The sequence below is a fragment of the Loxodonta africana genome, chromosome 3 (genome assembly GCF_030014295.1).
Source record: "Loxodonta africana isolate mLoxAfr1 chromosome 3, mLoxAfr1.hap2, whole genome shotgun sequence".
Taxonomy (NCBI): Eukaryota; Metazoa; Chordata; class Mammalia; order Proboscidea; family Elephantidae; genus Loxodonta; species Loxodonta africana.
The window spans coordinates 49,940,334-49,962,439 of NC_087344.1; the positions used below are offsets into that span (position 1 = coordinate 49,940,334).

At 46.5% G+C, this 22,106-nt stretch overlaps 1 protein-coding gene across 1 annotated transcript in view; it reads left to right on the plus strand.

Moving 5' to 3' along the window:
- Positions 1-22,106, plus strand: part of TMEM51 (transmembrane protein 51) — a 77,930-nt gene that overhangs the window by 49,104 nt on the left and 6,720 nt on the right. Inside the window, exons 2-3 of the mRNA XM_003413456.4 lie at positions 13,133-13,207; positions 17,298-17,830. Coding sequence (XP_003413504.1) covers positions 17,487-17,830 — 344 coding nt within the window. The 5' untranslated portion in view covers positions 13,133-13,207; positions 17,298-17,486. The remainder of the gene's footprint in view (positions 1-13,132; positions 13,208-17,297; positions 17,831-22,106) is intronic.

Consider the following 22,106-nt stretch of genomic DNA (forward strand, 5'->3'; position numbering starts at 1 on the left):
AAACCATATGGGGCAGTTCTACTCTGTCCTATAGGGTAGCTATGAGTCAAAATCGACTCGACGGCAACGGGTTTGGTTTTTTGTATCAGGAGGAACCAGTACCTGGAGAAGGACATCATGCTTGGTAAAGTAGAGGGTCAGTGAAAAAGAGGAAGACCCTCAGTGAAATGGGTTGACACAGTGGCTGCAACAATGGGTTCAAGCATGACAACGATTGTGAGGATGGTGCAGGGCCAGACATTGTTTTGTTCTGTTGTATGTGGGGCCGCTACGAGTCAAAGCCATCTACACAGTACCTAAGAACAACAAAATGTGGCAATACCATCTGGATTTCAGGGTGCTTGTGACAATTAAATAAGCTAATATAGGAGAGGCTTGTAGCACTGTCCTTGGTACAGCTATTAGTCTTATAAATAATGACGATATTACTGTTACTAGTTGCCAGACCTGGGCTGGTTTAGCTACAGGTGACAAAAAGCCCTAACTGATAGAACCTTAAACAAGATAAACTTTTCATTCCTCCCATGTAAGCAGAGCCCAGCGGTTAGCAGGCCTGGAAGGGCATCTGTACAATCACCAGCTCCTTCTATCTTGTTGGTCTGCCAACCTCTGCCTCGTGTCCAGTATGGCTGCTTGATCTCCAGCCATCACATCTGCACTATAGCCAATAGGAGGGAGAAAGGGGCAAGTCCCTACACCTTTCTGCTTACATCCCATTGGCCAGAGAACTTAGTCACATGGCACAGCTAGCTGCCCAGGAGGCCATCTGTATTCTGGGAAGCCATGGGTCCCAGCCGAGCATCAAGAGTTTGCTTACTAAGGAGGAGGGGAAAGCAGATATGAGCAGGCAGAACAAAACCACCCTGCTGACCAAAAGAGAATATCAGACTAGTGAGTCAGTGTCGCCTTCTCTTCTTTCTCTCCCCCTGGCACAGAAAAGATCAGGAAGCTCAGTGTGCTTGGGGGTGAGCTATGCCCTACAAATGACATCTCGCCTCAGTCAGAAGTCTCTGACGCATTCCTGAGGATGGGTCATTGCCTCTTCCGGCCCTTAGTCAGGTCCTGATTGGCATCTTCAGATCAAAATGGCAAAAAGGAGAGGCATGAGATGTGCCCAGTGAGGGCCCTGAGAAACCATGTGTGTGGGGACTTTAAGGAAATGGCCTTAATTGAAAGGGGCATGCCTTTCTTTGCCCCTTCCTCCTTGCTATTAGCCGTAGTAAAGATGTGATGACTGGAGCTCAAGCAACCATACTGGAACGTGAGGTAGAGGTTGGCAGAATAATAGATAAAAACAGCCTAGGTCTGTGGTGATCACAGAGTTGCCCATCCAACCCTGGACTGCTGACCTCTGAACTCTGTTTTCCAGCTTGGGAGTGTCATCGGGGTCCCTCTGTAGACAGTGGGGCCGTTTCAGTATTACAAGTTCGCTACAAGGAAAGCAAAATGAGGCTTTTTCGGTTCCCAGGAGACTTTAAAACCTCGTGGAGCTGGTGTGGGAGACATAGGAGGTGGTGACGGTGGGCCAGCAATAGGCTGGGGGAATCTAAATGTCATCCTTCCCCTGCACAATGGTTTGCACTTACTGTGTACTCCACAGGATAAAATATTTGTATTTCAGTCCTAGGAAATTAATGCCGTCTATTCTAATCACCGGGAAGCCCTGGTGGCATAGTGGTTAAGTGCTATGACTGCTAACCAAAGGGTCAGCAGTTTGAATCCGCCAGGCGCTTCTTGGAAACCCTATGGAGGAGTTCTACTCTGTCCTATAGGGTCTCTATGAGTCGGCTATCGACTTGACGGCACTAGGTTTTTGTGTTTTATTCTAATCGCCACTGGGGAAACAGGGGATTTAATTCCAGCCACTGCTCTGTGCCTTGATCTCCCTATAAAGTGGGGGTGGGGGGGCGACCCATCCTCAGGAATGTGTCAGAGACTTCTGGCTGATGTGAGATGGTGCTCACAGGGCTGCCGGGAGTACCAAATGAGATGATGCGTGAAAAGTATACACGAGGCCTCAGAGGATGTAATCACTCAGTAAAAGGTCAAAAAAAAAAAACACAAAAAAACCAAACCCGTTGCTGTCGAGTCAATTCTGATTCATAGCCACCCTATAGGACAGAGTAGAATTGCCCCATAGGGTTTCCAAGGAGCAGCTGGTGGATTCGGACTGCCAACCTTTTGGTTAGCAGCCGAGCTCTTCACCACTGCGCTGCCAGGGCTCCCAGTAGTTCTTGTTTTATTTTCCAACATGAAAGAGATGCCAAGATCCAGAAGCAAGCCCCCTCCAAGGGCTGTCAGCCTCCCCTCCCCATCCCTGGGCTGTCCCATTTTAACCCTGGTGCCTGTTTTATGATTAAACATCCCAGCATCAATTATTTACAATTTGTCCTGATGAATATCAGGGCTGCGGAGGCCTGAGTGACTCACACTGGGAAGTTGGGTTTTATGGAGGGGAAATGACACCAAGGAAAACAAGGAATTCTACCTCCTGACCACGGAGGAGTGGAGTCCGCCAGGGAGGGTTCGGCAGCCGGGCATGGGGAGGGGGCTGTCTGTGAGGGGGTTGCTGCTGGGAGGCAACGGGTGGTGGAGCCAGCTAGCTCTGGAGCTGACATGCCTATTTGAATCTTTGCTGTGCCACTCTCTGTGTGACTTTGAGTGGTTTGCTTAACTTCTCTGAACTTCAGGCTCCTCATGTGGAGTGAGGATTATTCCAGAAATTTCCTCATAGGGTTCTTCGGAAATTTAAAAACACCCAGCAGAGGGTGTGACACTTAGTAAATGCTTGTTGTTGTTGTTAGCTGCCTTTGAGTCGATTCTGACTCAAGTGGCGACCCCAAGTGTGCAGAGTAGAACTGCTCCATAGGGTTTTTAAGGTTGTGACCTTTCCGAAGCAGATCACCAGGCCTGTCTTCCGAGGCAGCTCTGGGTGGGTTCTAACCACCAACCTTTTGTCTCGTAGTTGAGTGCTGAAGCATTTATGCCACCCAGGGACTCATGGTAAGTGCTCAGGAGGATGTTAACTGTTGCTGCCACAATTCCAAAATGTAACAGTTTGGAAGGAATCAGGTGTGATAAGTGACTTCTTAAAAATCAGAGGCAGGAAGGAAACTGGGGCTCGAGAAAGCAGCCCTGGCTAAAATGCTTCAAGTAGGAAGTGCAGATGGACAGTGGAAAAGAGGGGGTGGGGAGAGGGCCGGACAAGCCCAGCTGGACACCAGAAGGGCCTTGGCACAGGAGGTTTGGGAACCAGTGCACGGTGGCAGCACTGCTGTGGCTAAAAAAGAAAATGCCCTGATAAGGGCAGGACAAACTGTCTCAACAATGTCCTCATCTCCAGAACTGGGCCGGCCTCATAAAGGTCTGGGAACGGGGAGGGCTTGCTTCCTAGGATTCATTCGCCTGCAGAGGTCTGTCTCCACACACCTCTTGCTTTAGTTTAAAAACTCTCCTCTGATGAGCACGGAAGATAAACTTCAGCCTCATCGCAAGGGCTTTGGATCTGTAGGTTTGAGCCAACAAGAAAACGAAGTGGTCTGTTGACACAGACATGAGGATGCGTTTGTCGTGGTTTTTATCCCTGCAAAGTTAGAACAAGTGCAAATTTGGCTCATTTGGGGAATCATGCAAACCTGGTTAGGAGGGCCAGTTTGCTGAGTCTCTCGAACCTGACCACGCGAGGAGAGGGTACAGCATTTACCAAGTGATCGGTTTTATCAGGATTAAGGAAATGTGCCCAATTAAACCAACTGTGGGTAGTGAGCAGTCTGAGTGTTGGCCAGTGCCATATAAAGTAATGAACACGATTCTGCCTGTGGAAGTTTCTCGTGACTGCTGTAACAAATTCACGCAAACTTGATGGCTGAAAACAGCACACGTTTATTCTCTTACAGATCTGGGGGCTGGAAATCGGAAATCAGGACTGCTTCCTTCCAGAGGATCTAAACCAAAAACAAACCCATTGTCATGGAGTTGATTTGACTCATAGCAACCCTGTAGGACAGAGTAAAGCTGCCCCGTAGGGTTTCTAAGAAACAGCCGGTAGATTCAAACTGCCAACCTTTTGGTTAGCAGCCGTAGCTCTTAACCAAGGAGGCTCTAAGGGGGAACCAAACGGGGAATCCATTATTATCTTCTCTGACCACCATATTTGAAATCCTACCCCCAGCACTCCCTCCCCACTTTCGGCTTTATTTTATCTATCACCCACTAGGAGCCCTGGTGGCACAGTGGTTAAGAGCTTGGCTGCTAACCAAAAGGTTAGCAGTTCGAATCTACCAGCTGCTCCTTGGAAACCCTGTGGGGCAGTTCTACTCTGTCCTATAGGGTCACTATGAGTCAGAATCAACTCGATTGCAGTGGGTACCACCCACTAACAGTCGACAGAATTCAGCATCTATCACCATCTACACTGAGTAGAGTTTACTCTATTAGGTCGTGTCTGTTTCCTAGTCCTGCTGTAACAAAAATACCACAAGTGGGTGGCTTTAAAGAACAGAAATTTATTTTCTCACAGTTCTGGAGGCTAAAAATCTAAACCAGCGTCTCAGCCATGTCGATTCCTTCCACGGGCCTCTCTCCTTGTTTCTGGTGACTTCCGGTAATCCTTGGCGTTCCTTTGCTACTTACAGATGCACCTGCTTCTGTCATCACCTGGCGCCTCCCCCTGTGTGTGTCTCTGTGTCCACTCAGCTCTTTTGTTAAGACATCGCACAGAAGGGATCAGGTTTAGGACCCACCCAACTCTAGTACGTCATTATTACATAACCAAAGAAACTCCTGTTTTCAAACAGGGTTACATTTACAGGGGCAGGAGCTAGGACTTCCACATTTCTTTTTAGGGTGACACACTTCAATCCATAACAGGTTGGTTGTCCGGAGCTCCATGAGGGCAAGGCCTTTTGTCTGTTTTGATCCCTTACTCAATCCCCAGCACTCAGAGCAGGGCCAGGCACAGAGTAAATGCTCGATAAATACTCGTCATGTGAATGAATAAATCCAATGACCTAGTGAGATAGAGACCAGTTTGCTTCCCCTTTTACAGATGAGAGAACTGAGGCTGTGAGAGTTAAAGAATTAACTTGTCTAGTTAACTGTTAAGCAGAAGAAGTGAGATAGGAACCAGGCATCTGGCCCAATGCCCAGATCAGAGGGCATAGGTGCTCACTATCGCCCTCTGCAGGTTTCTGATTTTAAATTTCTTATCTCTGCCCCCCTCCACCACAAAACAATTCGCTACAAAGTCCCTCTTGGGCAAAAGCAATAAAGAGACTTTTTTTTTTTTTTTTTAGTTTGTAGAATAATCTTGACTCTAAACATACTTTTACAAAGACTTGAAGAAAATATGCTGAAATGATAATAGTGATTATGTTAAGGTGTTAGAATTTGGGGGTGATTCTTATTTTCACCTTTAGGCTTTTAATTTTCCTCCATAGAAGTGCATACAAAAATAAATAAATCAAGTTTAATTTTAAATGAACAAAAACGAATGCCTCTTGGGGAGGAAGAGAACCCAATGAATCAAGTTCATGTCCAAAACCACATGGTGCCCAAAGACAAATGCTGGGTCCAGATGGCACCCAGGTTCTCAAGAGTTTGGCTGACAGCCAGGGGCACTGACTCTAAGCAGCGAGGGATGATGCCCGTCAGCCACTCCCCAACCTCCCAACCCCAGACTCGAGGAGCTGAGTCCCAAAAAATCAGCTGTTCCTGTCTTGGGAATGTTTGGCTTTGACATCTCACTTTAATTTCCTCCTCATGCCCAGAGGGTGGGCTCGGTGGTGTAGACTGTGAGGTCAGCCCTTATTAACAGGAATGCTGCCCTGTCTTGGTTTGAGTTAATCAAGCTTGGCTGAAAGGCCTGTTTTCTGTTGCCCTTTGGATGAGGAAGACCTAAACAAGGAGACTTTCTAGATAGGGGCCACCACTTACTAGGCTGTGAGACCTTGGACAAGTCTCTCTATGCTTCAGTGTATTTGTTGATAAAATGGGCAAGCAGGCAACTGGATAGTAGTTCCTCCCTCCTCTGGTTGTTACCCATTGCCGTTGAGTCGATTCCGACTCATAGTGACCCTTTAGTACAGAGTAGAGCGGCCCCCTCAGGTTTCCAAGGAGCAGCTTACGGATTCAAACTGCTGAACTTTTTGGTTAGTAGCCAACCTCTTAACCACTGTACCCCCAGGGCTCCTGGCCCAAGCCATGTTGCTTTCAATTGCCTCATATGCATGTGAAAGCTGGACAATGAATAAAGAACACCGAAGAATTGATGCCTTTGAATTACAGTGTTGGCAAAGAATATTGAATATACCATGAACCACCAGAAGAATGAACAAATCTGGCTTGGAAGAAGTACAGCCAGAATGCTCCTTAGAAGCAAGGATGGCAAGACTTCATCTCACATACTTTGGACATGTTATCAGGAGGGACCTGTTCCTGGAGAAGGCATTGTGCTTGGTAGAGGGTCATTGAAAAAGAGGAAAACCTTCAACAAGATGAATTGACACAGTGGCTGCAACAATGGGCTCAAACATTGTGAGAATGGCTCAGGACCTAGCAATATTTCACTTTGTTGTACACAGGGTCACTGTGAGTCAGAACCAACTCCACGGCACCTAACAACAGCAACCCTGTGGTGGTTGGGTAGAATAAATGAGCTAATTCATTTAAAGCACTTAGTATGTGCCCAGCACATAGTGAGTGCCTGGTAAAAAAAAAAAAAAAATTTTTTTTTTTTTTTTTTAAATAGCAGCAGATATTTCTGTTGCTGACCACGCGCTGGAGTCCATGGGTAGTGCAAACAGTTGAACGCTTGGCTGCTAGGTTGGAGACTGCAGTCTACCCAGTGACACCTCAGAAGAAAGGTGTGGCAGCCTACTTCGGAAAACTCAGCCACTGAAAACCCCGTGGAGCACAATTTTCTGACACACATGGGGTCACTATGAGTCAGAATTGACTCGATGGCAACTGGTTTTATTGGGTTTTTTTAACCATGTGCTGGGAGTAGGTGGTCAGCACCTGTTCTTGGCCTGGCCTGCCAGAGTGAGGGAGACCAGTGGCGGCTGCATCCCCAGAGATGCCCAGGCGAGAGCCTGGAAAGAATCAAGACATCAGACTCAATCTGAGTTGATGGCAACAGGTGATCCGGCTGCCACCCTGCATCCCACAAGTACCAGGCTCTGTCTTGGCAGAGGAAGACACAACTCCTGAGAAATATTGAATGTGACAGGAGGCCCCAAGACAGAGGTCCCCAGGGCCAGGCTCCTAAATAAGGCCATACGCCAGCCACCTGCTTAGATAAAGACACCATCCCACGCTCCTAAAGATATCTGGTTTGTTAACTTGTGCCTTCTGTTTACAGAATAAACCTTTCTTCTTTAAACTTGCCAACACTAAAACGGATTAGCACAGAGCCTGGAGGTGCCAGGCCTCATAGAATTCACTGACATCTGTGTTTGGGGCAGGGCGAGAGGCTGCCTCTTTGCTCTGTAGGCAGTGGTACCTTCTGGGAGATGTCTACTTTCCCCATCTGCATGGGATTACTGGCTGAACCCTTCCCCTGGGATACCCCAATCTCCTCTTACCCCCACACTCCACCCATGGGCATTTCACATACACCTCAAGACCCTGCAAAGCTGCAGCTTCATCTTCTCCTCCTCCTCCCCACTCTCCTCAAATTGAATTTGTCACTCTTTCTGTAACTTCATTATAAAACCAAACCAGTTGCCGTCAAGTCGGTTCCAACTCATGGTGACCCCGTGAGTGTCAGAGTACAACTGTGCTCTATAGGGTTTTCAATGGCCGGTTTTTTTTTTTGGAAGTAGATCACCAGGCCTTTCTTCTGAGGCCCCTCCGGGTGGACTTCAACCTCTAACTTTCCGGTCAGCAGCCGAGCACGTTAACCCTTTGTACCACTCAGGGTCTCCGAACTTCATTATACATGCCCCATTTTAAAAGCAGTACTTAGTGGTTCAAAGCATGGGTTTTAGAATCAGACATACCTTAGCCCTGCCTCGTACTTGCTGTGTGACTTTGGACTAGCTACTCTACCTCTCTGAACCCTGGTTTTTTTTAATCTGTAAAATAGAAGTCGTAACTATGGAATGATTGTACATGGAAAGAGCTCAACGCAGGGCCTGGCACAGAGTCGGCATTCAGTACACATTTGCTCTTACTCTGATTTTGACTTCTCTTCTACTTTCTTCCTGCTGGATTATAAAAACACGTCTCACCCGTCTGTGCATCCCCAAGGCCCCCGGCACACAGCAGGGCCCCAGCAATTGTCTGAATAGAATTCTTTTAAAAAGTCACTTGAAAAGAAATGCACATGCTTTTGCAATGAGATACCTCAAAGGTTAAACAGGCTACGTTCTCCTGTTAGTATTGCGGAGCACCCATTTCTGGCCAGCATGCTGGACCCAGAGGGTGGCCCACAGGGACCTAGCCTTGTGGGAGCCAGCAGTGTGCAAGGGACAGAAGGTGGACTTCAGAGCCAGCTAGATTTGATTGTGAATGTTGACTCAGCTGCTCACTCGCTGTGTGACCTAAGGCAAATTACTTAACCTTTCTCAGCCTCAGAGATGGTGGGACTAATCACTCCTTGAAAGGTGGCTATCAGGATTAGATGAGTTTAGAAACAGTGCCTAATACCTGGTGAATGTCGGAAGCTGCTGATGTCATTATTGTTACTACCAGTACTTCTGCTATTATTACTGTTATTACTGCTATTATTAGTCTGCCTTGCCTATCACTTAACTTCCATTCTTTTTCCTTTCCCCATTGTCTTTCTCTGATTCAGGCAGCTTTCCTTTCCCTCTCTTCTCCCTTTATGACTCATTTGCATATGGCTTTTCATTTCTTCCGAATGCACAATGGAAAAGATCACCAGGGCTCTGTTGAAACAGGAACCTGAGACCCTTGGTCTGTGGGGAGGTGGCCTGAAACTCCCTCCCAGGAGGGATGGTACTGGAACTTGGTGACAGAAGTGACTGTGGACTGAAACTTGGCAGAAGGGCTCCACTGAATTCTTCCTTTGTGATGCGAATATTGTGTGGCCTGGTTCCTTTGCGAATTGGGCTGGGGATCGCATTCCAATTATGCAGCTTGGCAGGGAGAGGTGGACACACGGAGAATGGTCAAGGAGCCTCTTTGTCCTGGGAGCTGGTGGTGCTACCAGACACCTCAGCAGGCAATATCTCCTCCCACTGACGGGCTGGGCCAGTGTTCCTGGGGGACCTCTTCCAGGGCCGCACCACAGGGCTCAATGGCCACATGACCCCCACAAGCTATTTAGCCTGGAGCCTCAGTTTCCTTATCTGTAAAGTAAAGGGTCTAGGTGAGATCCTTGGTTTCTAAACTGTTCCAGGGGGCATCTGCGGTTCCCTGGGAGGTGGGCAAGGGGTTCGGCCATCAATGCTGGGGCCCTTTGCCCTATTTTAGCCTGAGCAGCTCTGCTTCCTATGCTTTTATTTTATTTAAATATTTTTTATTCTTGGTTTGTGTGTACAAGGATTCGGATGAAGTCTGCACATTGTATTTGGATGATATTATCTAAAGTCTCTTTTTCAACGACTGTAATCTAAGGAAGCAGATCGCCAGGCCTTTCTTCCATGGTGCTGCTGGGAGGATTTGTACTGCCAACCTTTTGATTAGTAGACATACACAAGCTGTACCACCTAGGGACCTTGGTTTGATTTTATTTAACTCATTCTCTTTATATTGGTCTTAGTTATCTAGTGCTGGTATAATAGAAATACCACGAGTGGATGGCTTTAACAAAAGAAATTTATTCTCTCACAGTGTAGAAGGCTAGAAGTCCAAATTCAGGGCCCTAGCTCCAGGAGAAGGCTTTCTTTCTCTTGTCAGCTCTGGGGGGAAGGTCCTTGTCATCAATCTTCCCCTGGTCTAGGACCTTCTCAGTGCAGGGACCCTGAGTCCAAAGGACATGCTCTGCTCCTGGCTCTTCTTACTTCGTGGTAATGAGGTCCCTCTCCTCTATGCTCACTTCTCTATTTTATATCTCAAAAGAAATTGATTCAAAATACAACCTAATCCTATAGATTGAGTCCTGCCTGATTAACATAACTGCCTCTTATCCTGCCTCATTAACATCATAGAGGTCAGAATTTATAACACACGGGTAACTACATCAGCTCACAAAATAGAAGACAACTACACCATACTGGAAATCATGGCCTAGCCAAGTTGACACACATTTTGGGGAATACAATTTGATCCATAACAGTGTTTGAGCTCATTGAGAGGCCATTCCAAATATGGACTGGCAGTGACTACCCCCACTAGGGTCTCAGAACAGTGAAGACTGGGTGCCATGACTACCCTATCTTGGGCAAAGCACCTCCCTGCCTCTCCCCGCCCTCAGGGAGAGTTCTCCCCCCTCCTCCCCGCCAGGCTCTGGTTGGCCAAGTGTGTGTAGGAAACGCAGCAGCTACCCAGGTTGGAGGAGAGTGAGTATGAGCATGGCTTAGGGCTCTCAGCCTCCCACTGAAATGTGGGACCCCACCAGGGACTATCCATAGAGTCGCCTTCGCCCATCAGAATGGAAATTTCATTTAACCTGGGCATGTTGCCAACAAATTATTTGCGTATAAGATTTGAGTATCCTGGTATTTGTGAAACGTAGCTCTTACTAATCTTTCCTTCCTCGCTGCCCACCTAGGACTGGGAATTTCCCCTAATTGATACAGGTCATCAGGTAAACTTCTTAACTTACCAGATGCTCATTCTTTCATTCTACAAATAGCACCTGTGAGTTTCTTGGCTGAGGCTATGGTAGTGAACAAAGCAGGCAAGAATCTCCCCCTCGGACCTCGTAGGATGAAGTTCCTAGGCTAGAAGCATAAGGACCATAGGCTCAGGGGGACATGTACATCAATTGGCACAACATAATACATAAAGACACTGTTCTGCATCCTACTTTGGTGATTAGTGTCTAGGGTCTTAAAAGCTTGTGAGCGGCCATCTAAGATACAACTATTGGTCTCTTCCTATCCAGAGCAAGGGAGAGTGAAAGACACCAAAGACTCAAGGGAGCAATTGGTCCAAAGAACTAACAGACCACATGAACCACAACCTACACAACCCTGAGACCAGAAGAACTAGGTGGTGCCTGGCTACCACTACCAACTGCCCTGGCTGGGATTACAACAGAGAGTCCTGGACAGAGCAGGAGAAAATTGTAGAACAAAAGAATTGAATTCACACAAAAGACCAGGCTTGCTGGTCTGACAGAGGCTAGAAGAACCTCTGAGACTATGGCCCTAAGACAACTTCCTGGCCTAGAGATGTAGCCATTCCCAGAGACCACCTCCCTGCCAAAAGTAGGCAAGCACGTAAGATAAACAATATAACACCTGAGAGGAATGTGCTCCTTAGAACAATCAATTATAAAATGAGAAGGCAGGAAGGGGTAGATAATCTGGATGAAAGAAAATAGGGAAACCAGGGCAGAAATGGGGAGAGTACTGACACATTGTGGGGAAAGAAACCAAGGTCATAAAACACTTGATGTACAAACTATCAAATGGGAAACTAATTTCCTCTCTAAGCTTTCACCAAAAGCACGATAAAAAAAAAAAAAAAGAACCTTTTCGGGGAGTTTACTCTGCAGTAGAAGAGACAGGCAGTGAACGAGAAAAGGAAAACAAAACTGTTATGGATAATGATGGAAGGGTATCAAGGACCTAAGCAGAGCGCTTGAGGATAACTAGGTGAGGGAAAGGTGTGTTACATACGGTGATCAGAAAAATCCTCCCTGAGGAGGTGGCATTTGAACTGAGACACAGAAGTAGTAAAGAACTAACCAAATGAAAGGGATGGGTAGAATAGTGTTTTGGGCAGAGGGAACAGCATGTGCAAAGGTCCTGAGGCTGGAAGTTCTTGGTGTGATTGAGAAACAGAAAGGAAGCCACTGAGGGTTGGTGAAAGATGAGATATGAGAGAGGCAAGAGTCCAGTCTGATCTGTGAGGTCTGCGGGCCATGACAAAGGAGTGTGAATTTTATACTAAGTGTAGTAGAAAGACTTTTAGACTTTTTAGGTGGGCTTTTAGAAATTCTTATTAAATACTTAAGCAAATCAAGAGTACATGTAAGATATATATGAAGTTGAAGGAATAATAATAATAAATAAACACCCATGTATTCTTTGCTCCTGTCCTCTCAGTCTCATTCCTCGATCCTTCCTAGAAGTAGCTACTATCCTGAATTTTGAGTTTATGATCTTTGAATTTCTTTATAATATTAAAAAAAAAAAAACAGCAATATGTTGCTTGGTTTGCCTGGTTTTAAACTCCATATACATGGCGCCATGCTGTGCATATCCTTCTGCAGTGTTTTTCTGTTCAACATCTTCTTTGTCAGGATCGCCCACACTGGTGCATGTAGATGCTGCTGTCATGGTTTATCCTTTTTCCTCGGACATGACATTTTTCAGTTTAACCGGAAACCCTGGTGGCGTAGTGGTTAAGTGCTACAGCTGCTAACCAAAAGGTCGGCAGTTTGAATCCACCAGGCGCTCCTTGTATACTCTGTGGGGCAGTTCTACTCTGTCCTACAGGGCCGCTGTGAGTCGGAAATCGACTCCACTGCAGTGGGTTTGTTTTTTATGGAATGTTGAACCAACCTTGCATTCTTGGGATAAAGCGAACTTCAATGTGATGTATTGTCTTTTTTTTTTTTTTTTTTTTTAACACTGCTGGATTCCATTTGCTGATAATTTTGTTTAGAATTTTGCTTCTGTGCCAGTACATCTGCTCAGCTTCTATTTTTACTTTCTTGTCCTTTTCTGGCTTTGGCAACAAGGTTATACATTCCACATAAAAATGACGGGAGATGGGGTGTTTTTTCTTTTTTTATTCTCTAGAGCACTTGTGGAAGGTGGAATTCACTTTCTCTCGAGTTTTTGATAAACCATTGAAGGGTTTCGTAAGCGTTATCTACCATATTGTTATCCTTCTGCAAACCAAGTTTTTTTATACATAATCTTGGCTTTTTTTGGTACTACTCTTCTCGCATCTGTCCCACCCCAACACCTGCCTCCAAAAACAAAACCCAAGAAAACATGCCTCAGCCCTGAGCACCTAACATTGAAATACTCGCTGTGGTTTTTTACAGGTGGATCCTTAACTCAAGATTTTAGCATGAAGAGTTGTTTTCAGGCATGTCCTGAATCTCCCCAGGTAACAACAGGTAGGTGCCACTCTTAACTGATGTTATGGATTGAATTGTGTCCTCCCAAAAAATGTGTGTCAACTTGGCTAGTCCGTGATTCCCAGCTTTGTGTGATTGTCCACCATTTTGTCATCTGATGTGATTTTCCAGTGTTGGAAATCCTACCTCTGATGTTAATGAGGTGGGATTAGCAGCAGTTATGTTAATGAGGCAGGACTTAATCTACAAGATTAGGTTTTGTCTTAAATCAATCTTTTTTGAGATATAATAAAAGAGACAAGCAAACAGAGAGACATGGGGACCTCATGCCACCAAGAAACAAGAGCCAGGAGGATGGTGCGTCCTTTGGACCCGGGGTCCCTGCTCTGAGAAGCTCCTCGACCTGGGGAAGATCGATGACAAGGACCTTCCCCCAGAGCCAGCAGAGACAGAAAGCCTTCTCCTAGAGCTGACACCCTAAATTCGAACTTCTAGCTTCCTAGACTGTGAGAGAAAAAAGTTCTCTTTGTTAAAGTTATCAGCTTGTGGTATTTCTCTTTTCTCTTAAGTACCCAGGTACAGGATCATTCACTTGCTCCTTAGGGCTGCCTTAAACATGAGCAGTGACGGGTCAATTCTGGGATCTAGCGGTGGGTCTGGGAGACCTGGGACCCGAGGCTGCCCATCAAGGCTGTTCCGTTTTAGGAACATGCCAGAAGCCATGTGGCCCAAATCCTCTGAGCACAAAATTAGCTTCTTTTCCATACTTTGAAAAGGAAAGAACACTGTACTAAATATAACACTGATTCCATCCAGGGTCAACAAGCCAGTAACAAGATAAACAGCTGGCTGGCTGTATCTCGGGTAGTCCACATACCCCAGCGAACCCATCAAAACCCTGGTCTCCAGAGGGCGGGCTGAATCTGGTGAACAATTTTAAGCTACCATTGGGCACATAACCTTGCCATTAACCCAAAAAAGAAAAAAACTGTATTTTACTTTCTTATTATGCACGTTTCTAGGTTTTCCAATTCTTATTTTCCCGGGGCGGGGGAGAATCACCCTTAATCTCACCTCATGAAGAAGGTAACTATAAGCATCATGGTATACATAATTTGAGGCTTTGAAATTTAATACAGCACATTAAATCTGTGTTTCTCAACCTATTTCTCCCATTATCACTCCCCTAAGGAGTCTTTCTTAGAAACTCTTTTTAAATGCTCCCCCAACCCATGAAATTTTAATACCACAGATATGTCGTATATCTGTTTATGCACAGTGGCTCTTTGGGGAGGCCACAAACCACTGTAATAACCAAGATGTTTTCACACACCCCCCCACCAAGAACCAATTTTTGCCCAGTTGGGGGCAATCTAAAATCCCTGGGTGCTACAGTTTGCATTCATCTACTAACCTAAAGGTTGGCGGTTCCAGCCTACCCAGTGGCACCAAGGAAGGAAAGCCCTGACAATTTGCTTCAGTAAAGATTATAGCCTGGAAAAATCTATGGAGCAGTTCTACTCTGTAACACATGGGGTCACCACGAGTTGGAATCATCTCAACAACAACAGTTTACCAGAACCCATGTCAAGAAGCCTGATTCTCATCTGAGGCCTGTTTTACCCACGTGACAGTGAAGGCAAAGCTGAACTTGAGAATTACCATGGGGTATGGGTGAGGGAAGTTAAAGTGGCCCCAGTTACTGAATCTAATAAACGCAGTGTCAACGCTCCATGTACAGGGCCTGCCTGTTGGACGCTCAGCAGGTGCTCAACAAATGGGTTTCTCGTCTCTCCTACTTCGAGTCGTGCACCTCTCGCCACTGACCCTTCAAAGTCTGATCTCGTCTCATCCATTTGGCAGAACTGACGCATCCCTGCGGCTGTCAAACCCCTCACTCATGTTTGCTGGCTGTCATGGATCGAATTGTGTCCCCCCAAAAATGTGTATCAACTTGGTTAGGGCATAATTCCCAGTATTGTGCAGTTGTCCTGCATTTTGTGATTGTAATTTTATGCTAAAGAAGATTAGGGTGGGATTGTAACACCCTTACTAAAGTCACATCCCTGATCCAATGTAAAGGGAGTTTCCCTGGGGTGTGGCCTGCACCACCTTTTCTCTTAGAAGAGATAAAAAGGAAGCAAGCAAAGAGTTGGGGACCTCATACCACCAGGAAAGCCGTGCCAGGAGCAGAGCGCATCCTTTGGACCCAGGGTCCCTGCATGGAGAAGCTCCTAGTCTGGGGGAAGATTGATGAGAAGGCCAACAGAGAGAGAAAGCCTTGCCCTGGAGCTAAAGCCCTGAATTTGGACTTCTAGCCTACTAGACTACGAGAAAATAAGTTTCTCTTTGTTAAAGGCATCTACTTGTGGCACTTCTGTTATAGGAGCACCAGATGACCAAGCCACTGGCCATGAGTGATATTCTCAGAAACAAGTACCCCTGTGTGTACTATAGACAGTTGCCAAGTGGTCCCATTCCAGCTGTCTGCAGCAGGATTCGTGTTCAGTGCCCTGCACACAAGCATGCATACACACACGTGCACTCACACACTTGTGCTTACAGATGTGTGCGTACTTGGGTGCACATAGGTGGTATAGTACACGTAGAGCGCAGGCCCCTTACACCAGAGGGCTTCTCTCCCACAAAGTCTTCCTGTGTCCCCTGGGCTGGCTTAGGACACCTGCTACCTAATCCCCCAATTCCTGTACTTTCTTCCCACTTTGTTATTCCTCCTTGGTGGTTTCTCTGCTGACCGCGAAGCCCCACCACTCCTTACCTTGCTCATCAGTGTTTCTGGCACACTGCTTAGCAGATAGTAGATGCCCAATCAATGTTTGCTGAGTGAAAAGAAGATGGAACAAGCTTCAAGCTGTTCAGTGATGTTGCCCCAAATGTTTTTATAGTATCTTTAACAGAGTGGCCAGATTAAGCCAGTTGTTTGATGAGAAAATACCTTCGCAGCATCGGGTTTCAGGCAGCCTCATTAGCCATCCTTCATGGAAAGATTGGAAAGCACACAGAATTGAAGACAGGACCGTGCCCATCCAAACATCTGTAAAGTTTTACTGTTCTCCAAAGGCGCCTGCCTCAGGAATAACTGGCTGAGGAGTGGTCAGCAAGGAGCATGGCTCATTCCCCCTCCTTGGACCCTGAGAGTGTTCTAACTGAAATCCTTAAGACAACTTGCTTCTCTGGCCCACACACCCAGCCAACAGCTGCTCATGGAATCCCAGGACTGCTGGCTGCTCCCTTTGGCACAAGGTCCCTGAGCTGCTTCCTAGGAAGGGGATTTCTCATCCAGCTTGGGCACAGAGCTCAGGGGAGGGGAACGCAGGCTTCTGCCTCTTTAAGAAAAGGAAAACTCCGTGTGGGTGAAGGGAAGCATGTCTTGCTGGGTGGCTTCTATTCATTTCATTCAAACACCAATGTTCAGTAGGCAAACATTTTTTGAGTCCCTGGTATGTGCCAGGCTCACAGATGAGGAAGGTGCAGTCACAGGAAGAAGAGACTGCCCCCATAGTTGCTGGGGGGCTTCTGGGAGCACATGGGAGCTGGAGGGGAGTGCAAAGAAGGGTGCGAGGGATGCAAACTGCAGAAGTGCTGACGGGGGATACAGAGAGAGGAAGTGGGAGAGGCAGGAGCCAGGTTAAGGCGGCTTTGTAGGTCATGCTAAGGCATCTAGATTTTCTCCTGCAGGAAATGGGGAGCCATTGAGGATGGTGCACTGACTGCAGTAGGCTATTTGAACATGGGCTGGATGCTGTCGCCCAGGTGATTCCATTAAGACTCGATCACAGCTCATTCATGCCATGAGTTCACTCTCCTTGCTGCACCCAGTGAGAGCTGAGATTCCACTCCACTCCTTTAAATTCCACAAAATGTTTGACTGGCCCCAGTTCTGACCTTTCTGGCCTCCTGCAGGGAAGGTCTGGCTTTTCCTTTTGGAGTGGGGGTAGGCAGCCCAGCCTCCCTTCTGCAGGCTCAGAGAATGCGCGGAAGACATCTGGAAAGCATCAAAGGGAGGCCCAGCCGGGAGCCGGTAGCACAGCACTGCCCCTTAACTCCTTCCAGCGGAGCGTGTTGAATCAGAGCTCACTCCTCTCTCCTCTTTCTGCTTGCCTTTCAGACTTCTCGGCTGCAGCTGTCCACACAGGATGTCTCACGTATACTTGGAACCATCCTTCAAGAGTTTGGTTGATATTTTTTTAGTGTGACGCTAGAGATTTTGTTGACCACATTTAAGAAGTTTTTGTTCTTGCTGCTGTTGGGGTTTTTCTTTCTTTCTTTTCACTGGGCCTTCCCTGCTCCAGCTGGCATGATGGCCCAGTCCAAAGCCAACGGCTCACACTATGCACTGACTGCCATCGGCCTGGGCATGCTGGTCCTAGGGGTCATCATGGCCATGTGGAACCTGGTGCCGGGGTTCAGTGCCACAGAAAAGCCGACGGGCCAGGGGAACAACAAGACCGAGATAGGCAGTGGCATTCTCAAGAGCAAGACCTTCTCTGTGGCCTATGTGCTGGTTGGGGCCGGGGTGATGCTGCTGCTGCTCTCCATCTGCCTGAGCATCCGGGACAAGAGGAAGCAGCAGCACGGCGAGGAGATCGCAGGGATCCAGCCCCAGGCAGGGGCCGTGCCTCGCGTCCAGGAGGAAGACAGGTGAGGATGGGGCGTCCACCCCCCAGACCAGAGGGTGGGCACACACGCTCATATATACATGCTTCAGTGGTTAGAATATTTTAGTCTAGGAGGCTTTGCATTCACAATTTCTTCCCTTAAAAGCAAACCCATTGTTGTTGAGTCAATTCTGACTCACAGCAACCCTGTAGGACAGAGCAGAGCTGCCCCATAAGGTTTCCAAGGCTGAAATCTTTACGGAAGTGGACTGCTGCATCTTTCTCCCGAGGGGTGGCCGGTGGTTTCAAACAGCCAACCTTTTGGTTAGCAGCCAAGCAGCCACCCCAGCCCCTATTTGCTTCCACTAAGGCTTTGTGAAACAGTTCATAATTTTACAAATAACAGCGCTTCTGTAGCAGAGCATCCTAAATGAGGTGACGTAAATGAATGATAGATGTGCCAGGATTTTGACAGCCCCAGGTAAAGCTTAACGGGATCTGGGGTGGCCAGGGTTCCCAGACTGGTTGCTTGTCTGTTCATCCAGCGTGCTGTATATATATGCTTGGATTCAAGAAGGTTGGTAGTGCTGTCAAATCAAATTACCACAAATTAGGAAGGAGCCCTGGTGGTGCAGTGGTTAAAGCGCTCGGCTGCGAGCCTAAAGATCGATGGTTCAAACCCAACGGCCGCTCCGCAGGAGAAAGATGTGGCTGTCAGCTTCCATAAAGATTTAGAGCCTTGGAAACCCTGTGGGGCAGTTCTACTCCGCCCCCTAGGGCTGCTATGAGTTGGAATCGACCCCACGGTGGTGGGTTTCGTTTCTGTTTTTGACTGGTGGCTTGAAACAACAGAAATCTACTCTCTCATAGCTCTAGAGGCCGGAAGTTCAAAGTCAAGGTGCCAGCAGGCTGTACTCCTTCTGAAGGCTCCAGGGGGGAGAATCCGTCCTTGCCTCTTCCAGCTTCTGGTGGCTCCTAGCGTTTCTTGGCTTGTGGCACCAAAACTAATCTCTGCCTCTGTCTTCACATGGACTCCTGCCCTGTGTTTCTCCTCTTCTGTTTTGGATTGAACTATGTCCCCCCCAAAATATGTGTAGTAAATCCTATACCTGTGGTTATAATCCCATCCGGAAATGGGTTTCTTTGTTATGTTAAGGGTCCATTAGCATTGTAGGGTATGTTTTAAGCCAACTCCTTTGAGATATAACAAGAGCAGATTAGGCGCAGAGAAGCAAGCGGGGATGGAAGAAGGTAGATGCTAGGCCACATGAAGATCACCAGGGAACCAAAGAACAAGGACCACCCCCGGAGCCGACAGAGAGAGAGAAAGCCTTCCCCTAGAGCCAGTGCCCTGAATTTGGACTTCTAGCCTCCTGAACTGTGAGAAAATACATTTCTGTTTGTTAAAGTCACCCACTTGTGGCATTTCTGTTATAGCAGCACTAGATGACGAAGACATCTTCTGATAAGGACGCGTCCCTTGGATTTAGGTCCCACCTGGTTAATCCAGGATACGCTCATCTTGAGATCCTTCACTTAATTACATTTTCAAAGGCCTTTTTTTCCAGATAAGGTCACATTCACAGGTACTGTGGGGTTAGGACTTGGACATGTTTGGGGGGGGGGCACAATTCAATCCAGTACAATTGGGAGGAAGTATTCTATTTGAATGGAAATGCCACAAATAATTTTAAAATATAAGCGATCATTTGGGGAAGATAGGATAAATGTTACTACTCCATTATAAAAAGGGCCCTTACAGATGAATGTGAAAGATGGACACACCAGTGGGAAAAGGGACAAAAGAGACGAACAAGTTTTTCATAGATATTCAACCAATAGATCTTCAACATCGTTAGTCATATTTTGCATCCTATTGGCCAAGATGTTGAAGAGTTGTAGGGAAGATGGGTTGCTCATGGGAGTATTAATTGACATAACCTTCCTGCAGAAGTGTCACAATAAGGGACAGTATTAAAGATGTGTGTGGCTATCCATTCTATTTCTAATAATTTATTCTTGGAAGACAATCTCACAAGTATACAAGGGAGCATTGTTTAAAATAGCACAAACTTAGAAACAACCTAAGTATCCATCAGAAACCCTGGTGGCATAGTGGTTAAGTGCTACAGATGCTAACCAAGAGGTCGGCAGTTCAGATCCGCCAGGCGCTCCTCGGAAACTCTATGGGGCAGTTCTACTCTGCCCTATAGGGCTGCTATGAGTCAGAATTGACTCCACGGCAGTGGGCTTAAGTATCCATCAATCGAGTCAAATCAATGACATATCCATTCCGTGGAGTTCTGTGCAGCTGTTTTTCATCTATATTTATTAATGTGGGACCATATCCAACACTGAACTAAAGAGGTTATAAAAGAGCATCTTTGGTAAGGTCCCAATGCGAATGTGGGATTAGAGAGGGATTTGGGAAGATATATACTGGCACGTTGACGGTGTTTATCTTCAGGTGGTGGGATCTGAGACTACCTTAGGTTTCTCTAGAGACACAGGACCAGTAAGATAGGTAGGTAGGTAGGTAGGAAGGAAGGAAGGTACAGAGAAGGAGTCCCTAGGTGGTGTAAGTGGTTAATGCGCTTGGCTGCTAACCAAAAGTTCAAGGTTCAAGTCCACCCAGAGACACCTCAGAAGGAAGTCCTGACGAACTACTTCTGAAAACCGTATGTCAGTTCTATTCTGACACACATGGGGTTACCGTGAGGTAGGATTGACTCAACAGCAACTGGTTGGTTTTATATGGAAAGAGAGAGAAAGAGAGGTTTGTCTTCAGGAATTAGCTCACACAGTTGTGGGGACTAGCAAGTTCAAAATCTGTAGGTTAGGCAATAAGCTAGAGAGTTCACCAGTCTTGTGACCCAAAATCCATAGGTCAGGCTACAGGAAGAGCAGAAGTTTCTGGAAAAATGTCTGTTTATGGTCTGGAGGTAGAATACTCCCTAGGGAAAATTCCTTTTTTGCCCTTAAGGCCTGCACCTGATTGGATGAGGCCTATTCACATTATGGAGGGTGATCTGCTTTTCTTAAGGTCAATTAATTAATCACACATGTCTTAGTTATCTAGTGCTGCTATAACAGAAATACCACAAGTGGATGGCTTTAACAAACAGAAATTTGTTCTCTCACAGTCTAGGAGACGGAAAGTCTGAATTCAGGGAGCTAGCTCCAGGGGAAGACTCTCTCTCTGTCAGCTCTGGGGAAAGGTCCTTGTCATCGATCTTCCCCTGGTCTAGGAACTTCTTAGTGCAGGGACCCTGGGTCTAAAGAGCACACTATTCTCCTGGCTCTTCTTTCTTGGGCATATGAGGTCCCTCTCCTCTCTACTAGATTCTCTCTTTTATATCTCAAAAGAGATTGACTCAAGATACAACCTAATCCTATAGATTGAGTCCTGCCTCATTAACATAGCTTCCTCTAATCCTGCCTCATTAACATCATAGAGGTTAAGATTTACAACACACAGGAAAATCACATCAGATGACAAAATGGTGGACAACCATACAATACTGGGAAGCTTGGCCTAGCCAAATTGACACACATTTTTGGGGGTACACAATTCAGTCCATAACAACATGTAACTACTTCATGACAGCATCTGAGGGGACAGCTAGGCCAATGAGATTAATATGGACCAAACAACTGGGCACCATGGCCTGGCCAAGTTAACACATAAAATTAACCATCACGGGGATGTTTTTCCTTTATTAGATTTTTCTGTGTTGTTTGAATTTTCTACAAAAAGCATGTCTTAGCTTTATAGTGAGAGTGGAGTTGTTTTTGTTTTGGAAAAATTGAACTTAATTTTCTGATAATAAAAGATAATACATGCTTATTTAGAAAAGAACAAAGAAGGAAAAAGCAATCACCCATAATTACCCCACCTAGTCATGAGCATGGAAACCCTGGTGGTGCAGTGGTTAAGAGTTCAGCTGCTAACCAAAAGGTTGGCAGTTGGAATCCACTAGGCACTCCTTGGAAACCCTATGGGGCAGTTTTGCTCTGTCCCCTAGGGTCAGTATGAGTTGGAATCAACTCTACGGGAACAGGTATGTACGTAGTCGCGAGCACACAAGAGTTCATAAGGAGGCTGAGGGGACAGCTAGGCCAATGAGGTTAATATGGACAGAGAGATGTTTGGGTTAGCAACCGAGTGCTTAACCATTGTCCCACCAGGGCTCCTCATGCCACCCAGGGACCTTAATTAATATGTAGAACTAAATGAAGTTTCTGATGTTGGCCATCGCCACCTCCCAGATTCAAGTGTAAGGTCCTGGAAAATGGTTATTGGCTTTATTCCCTACTTA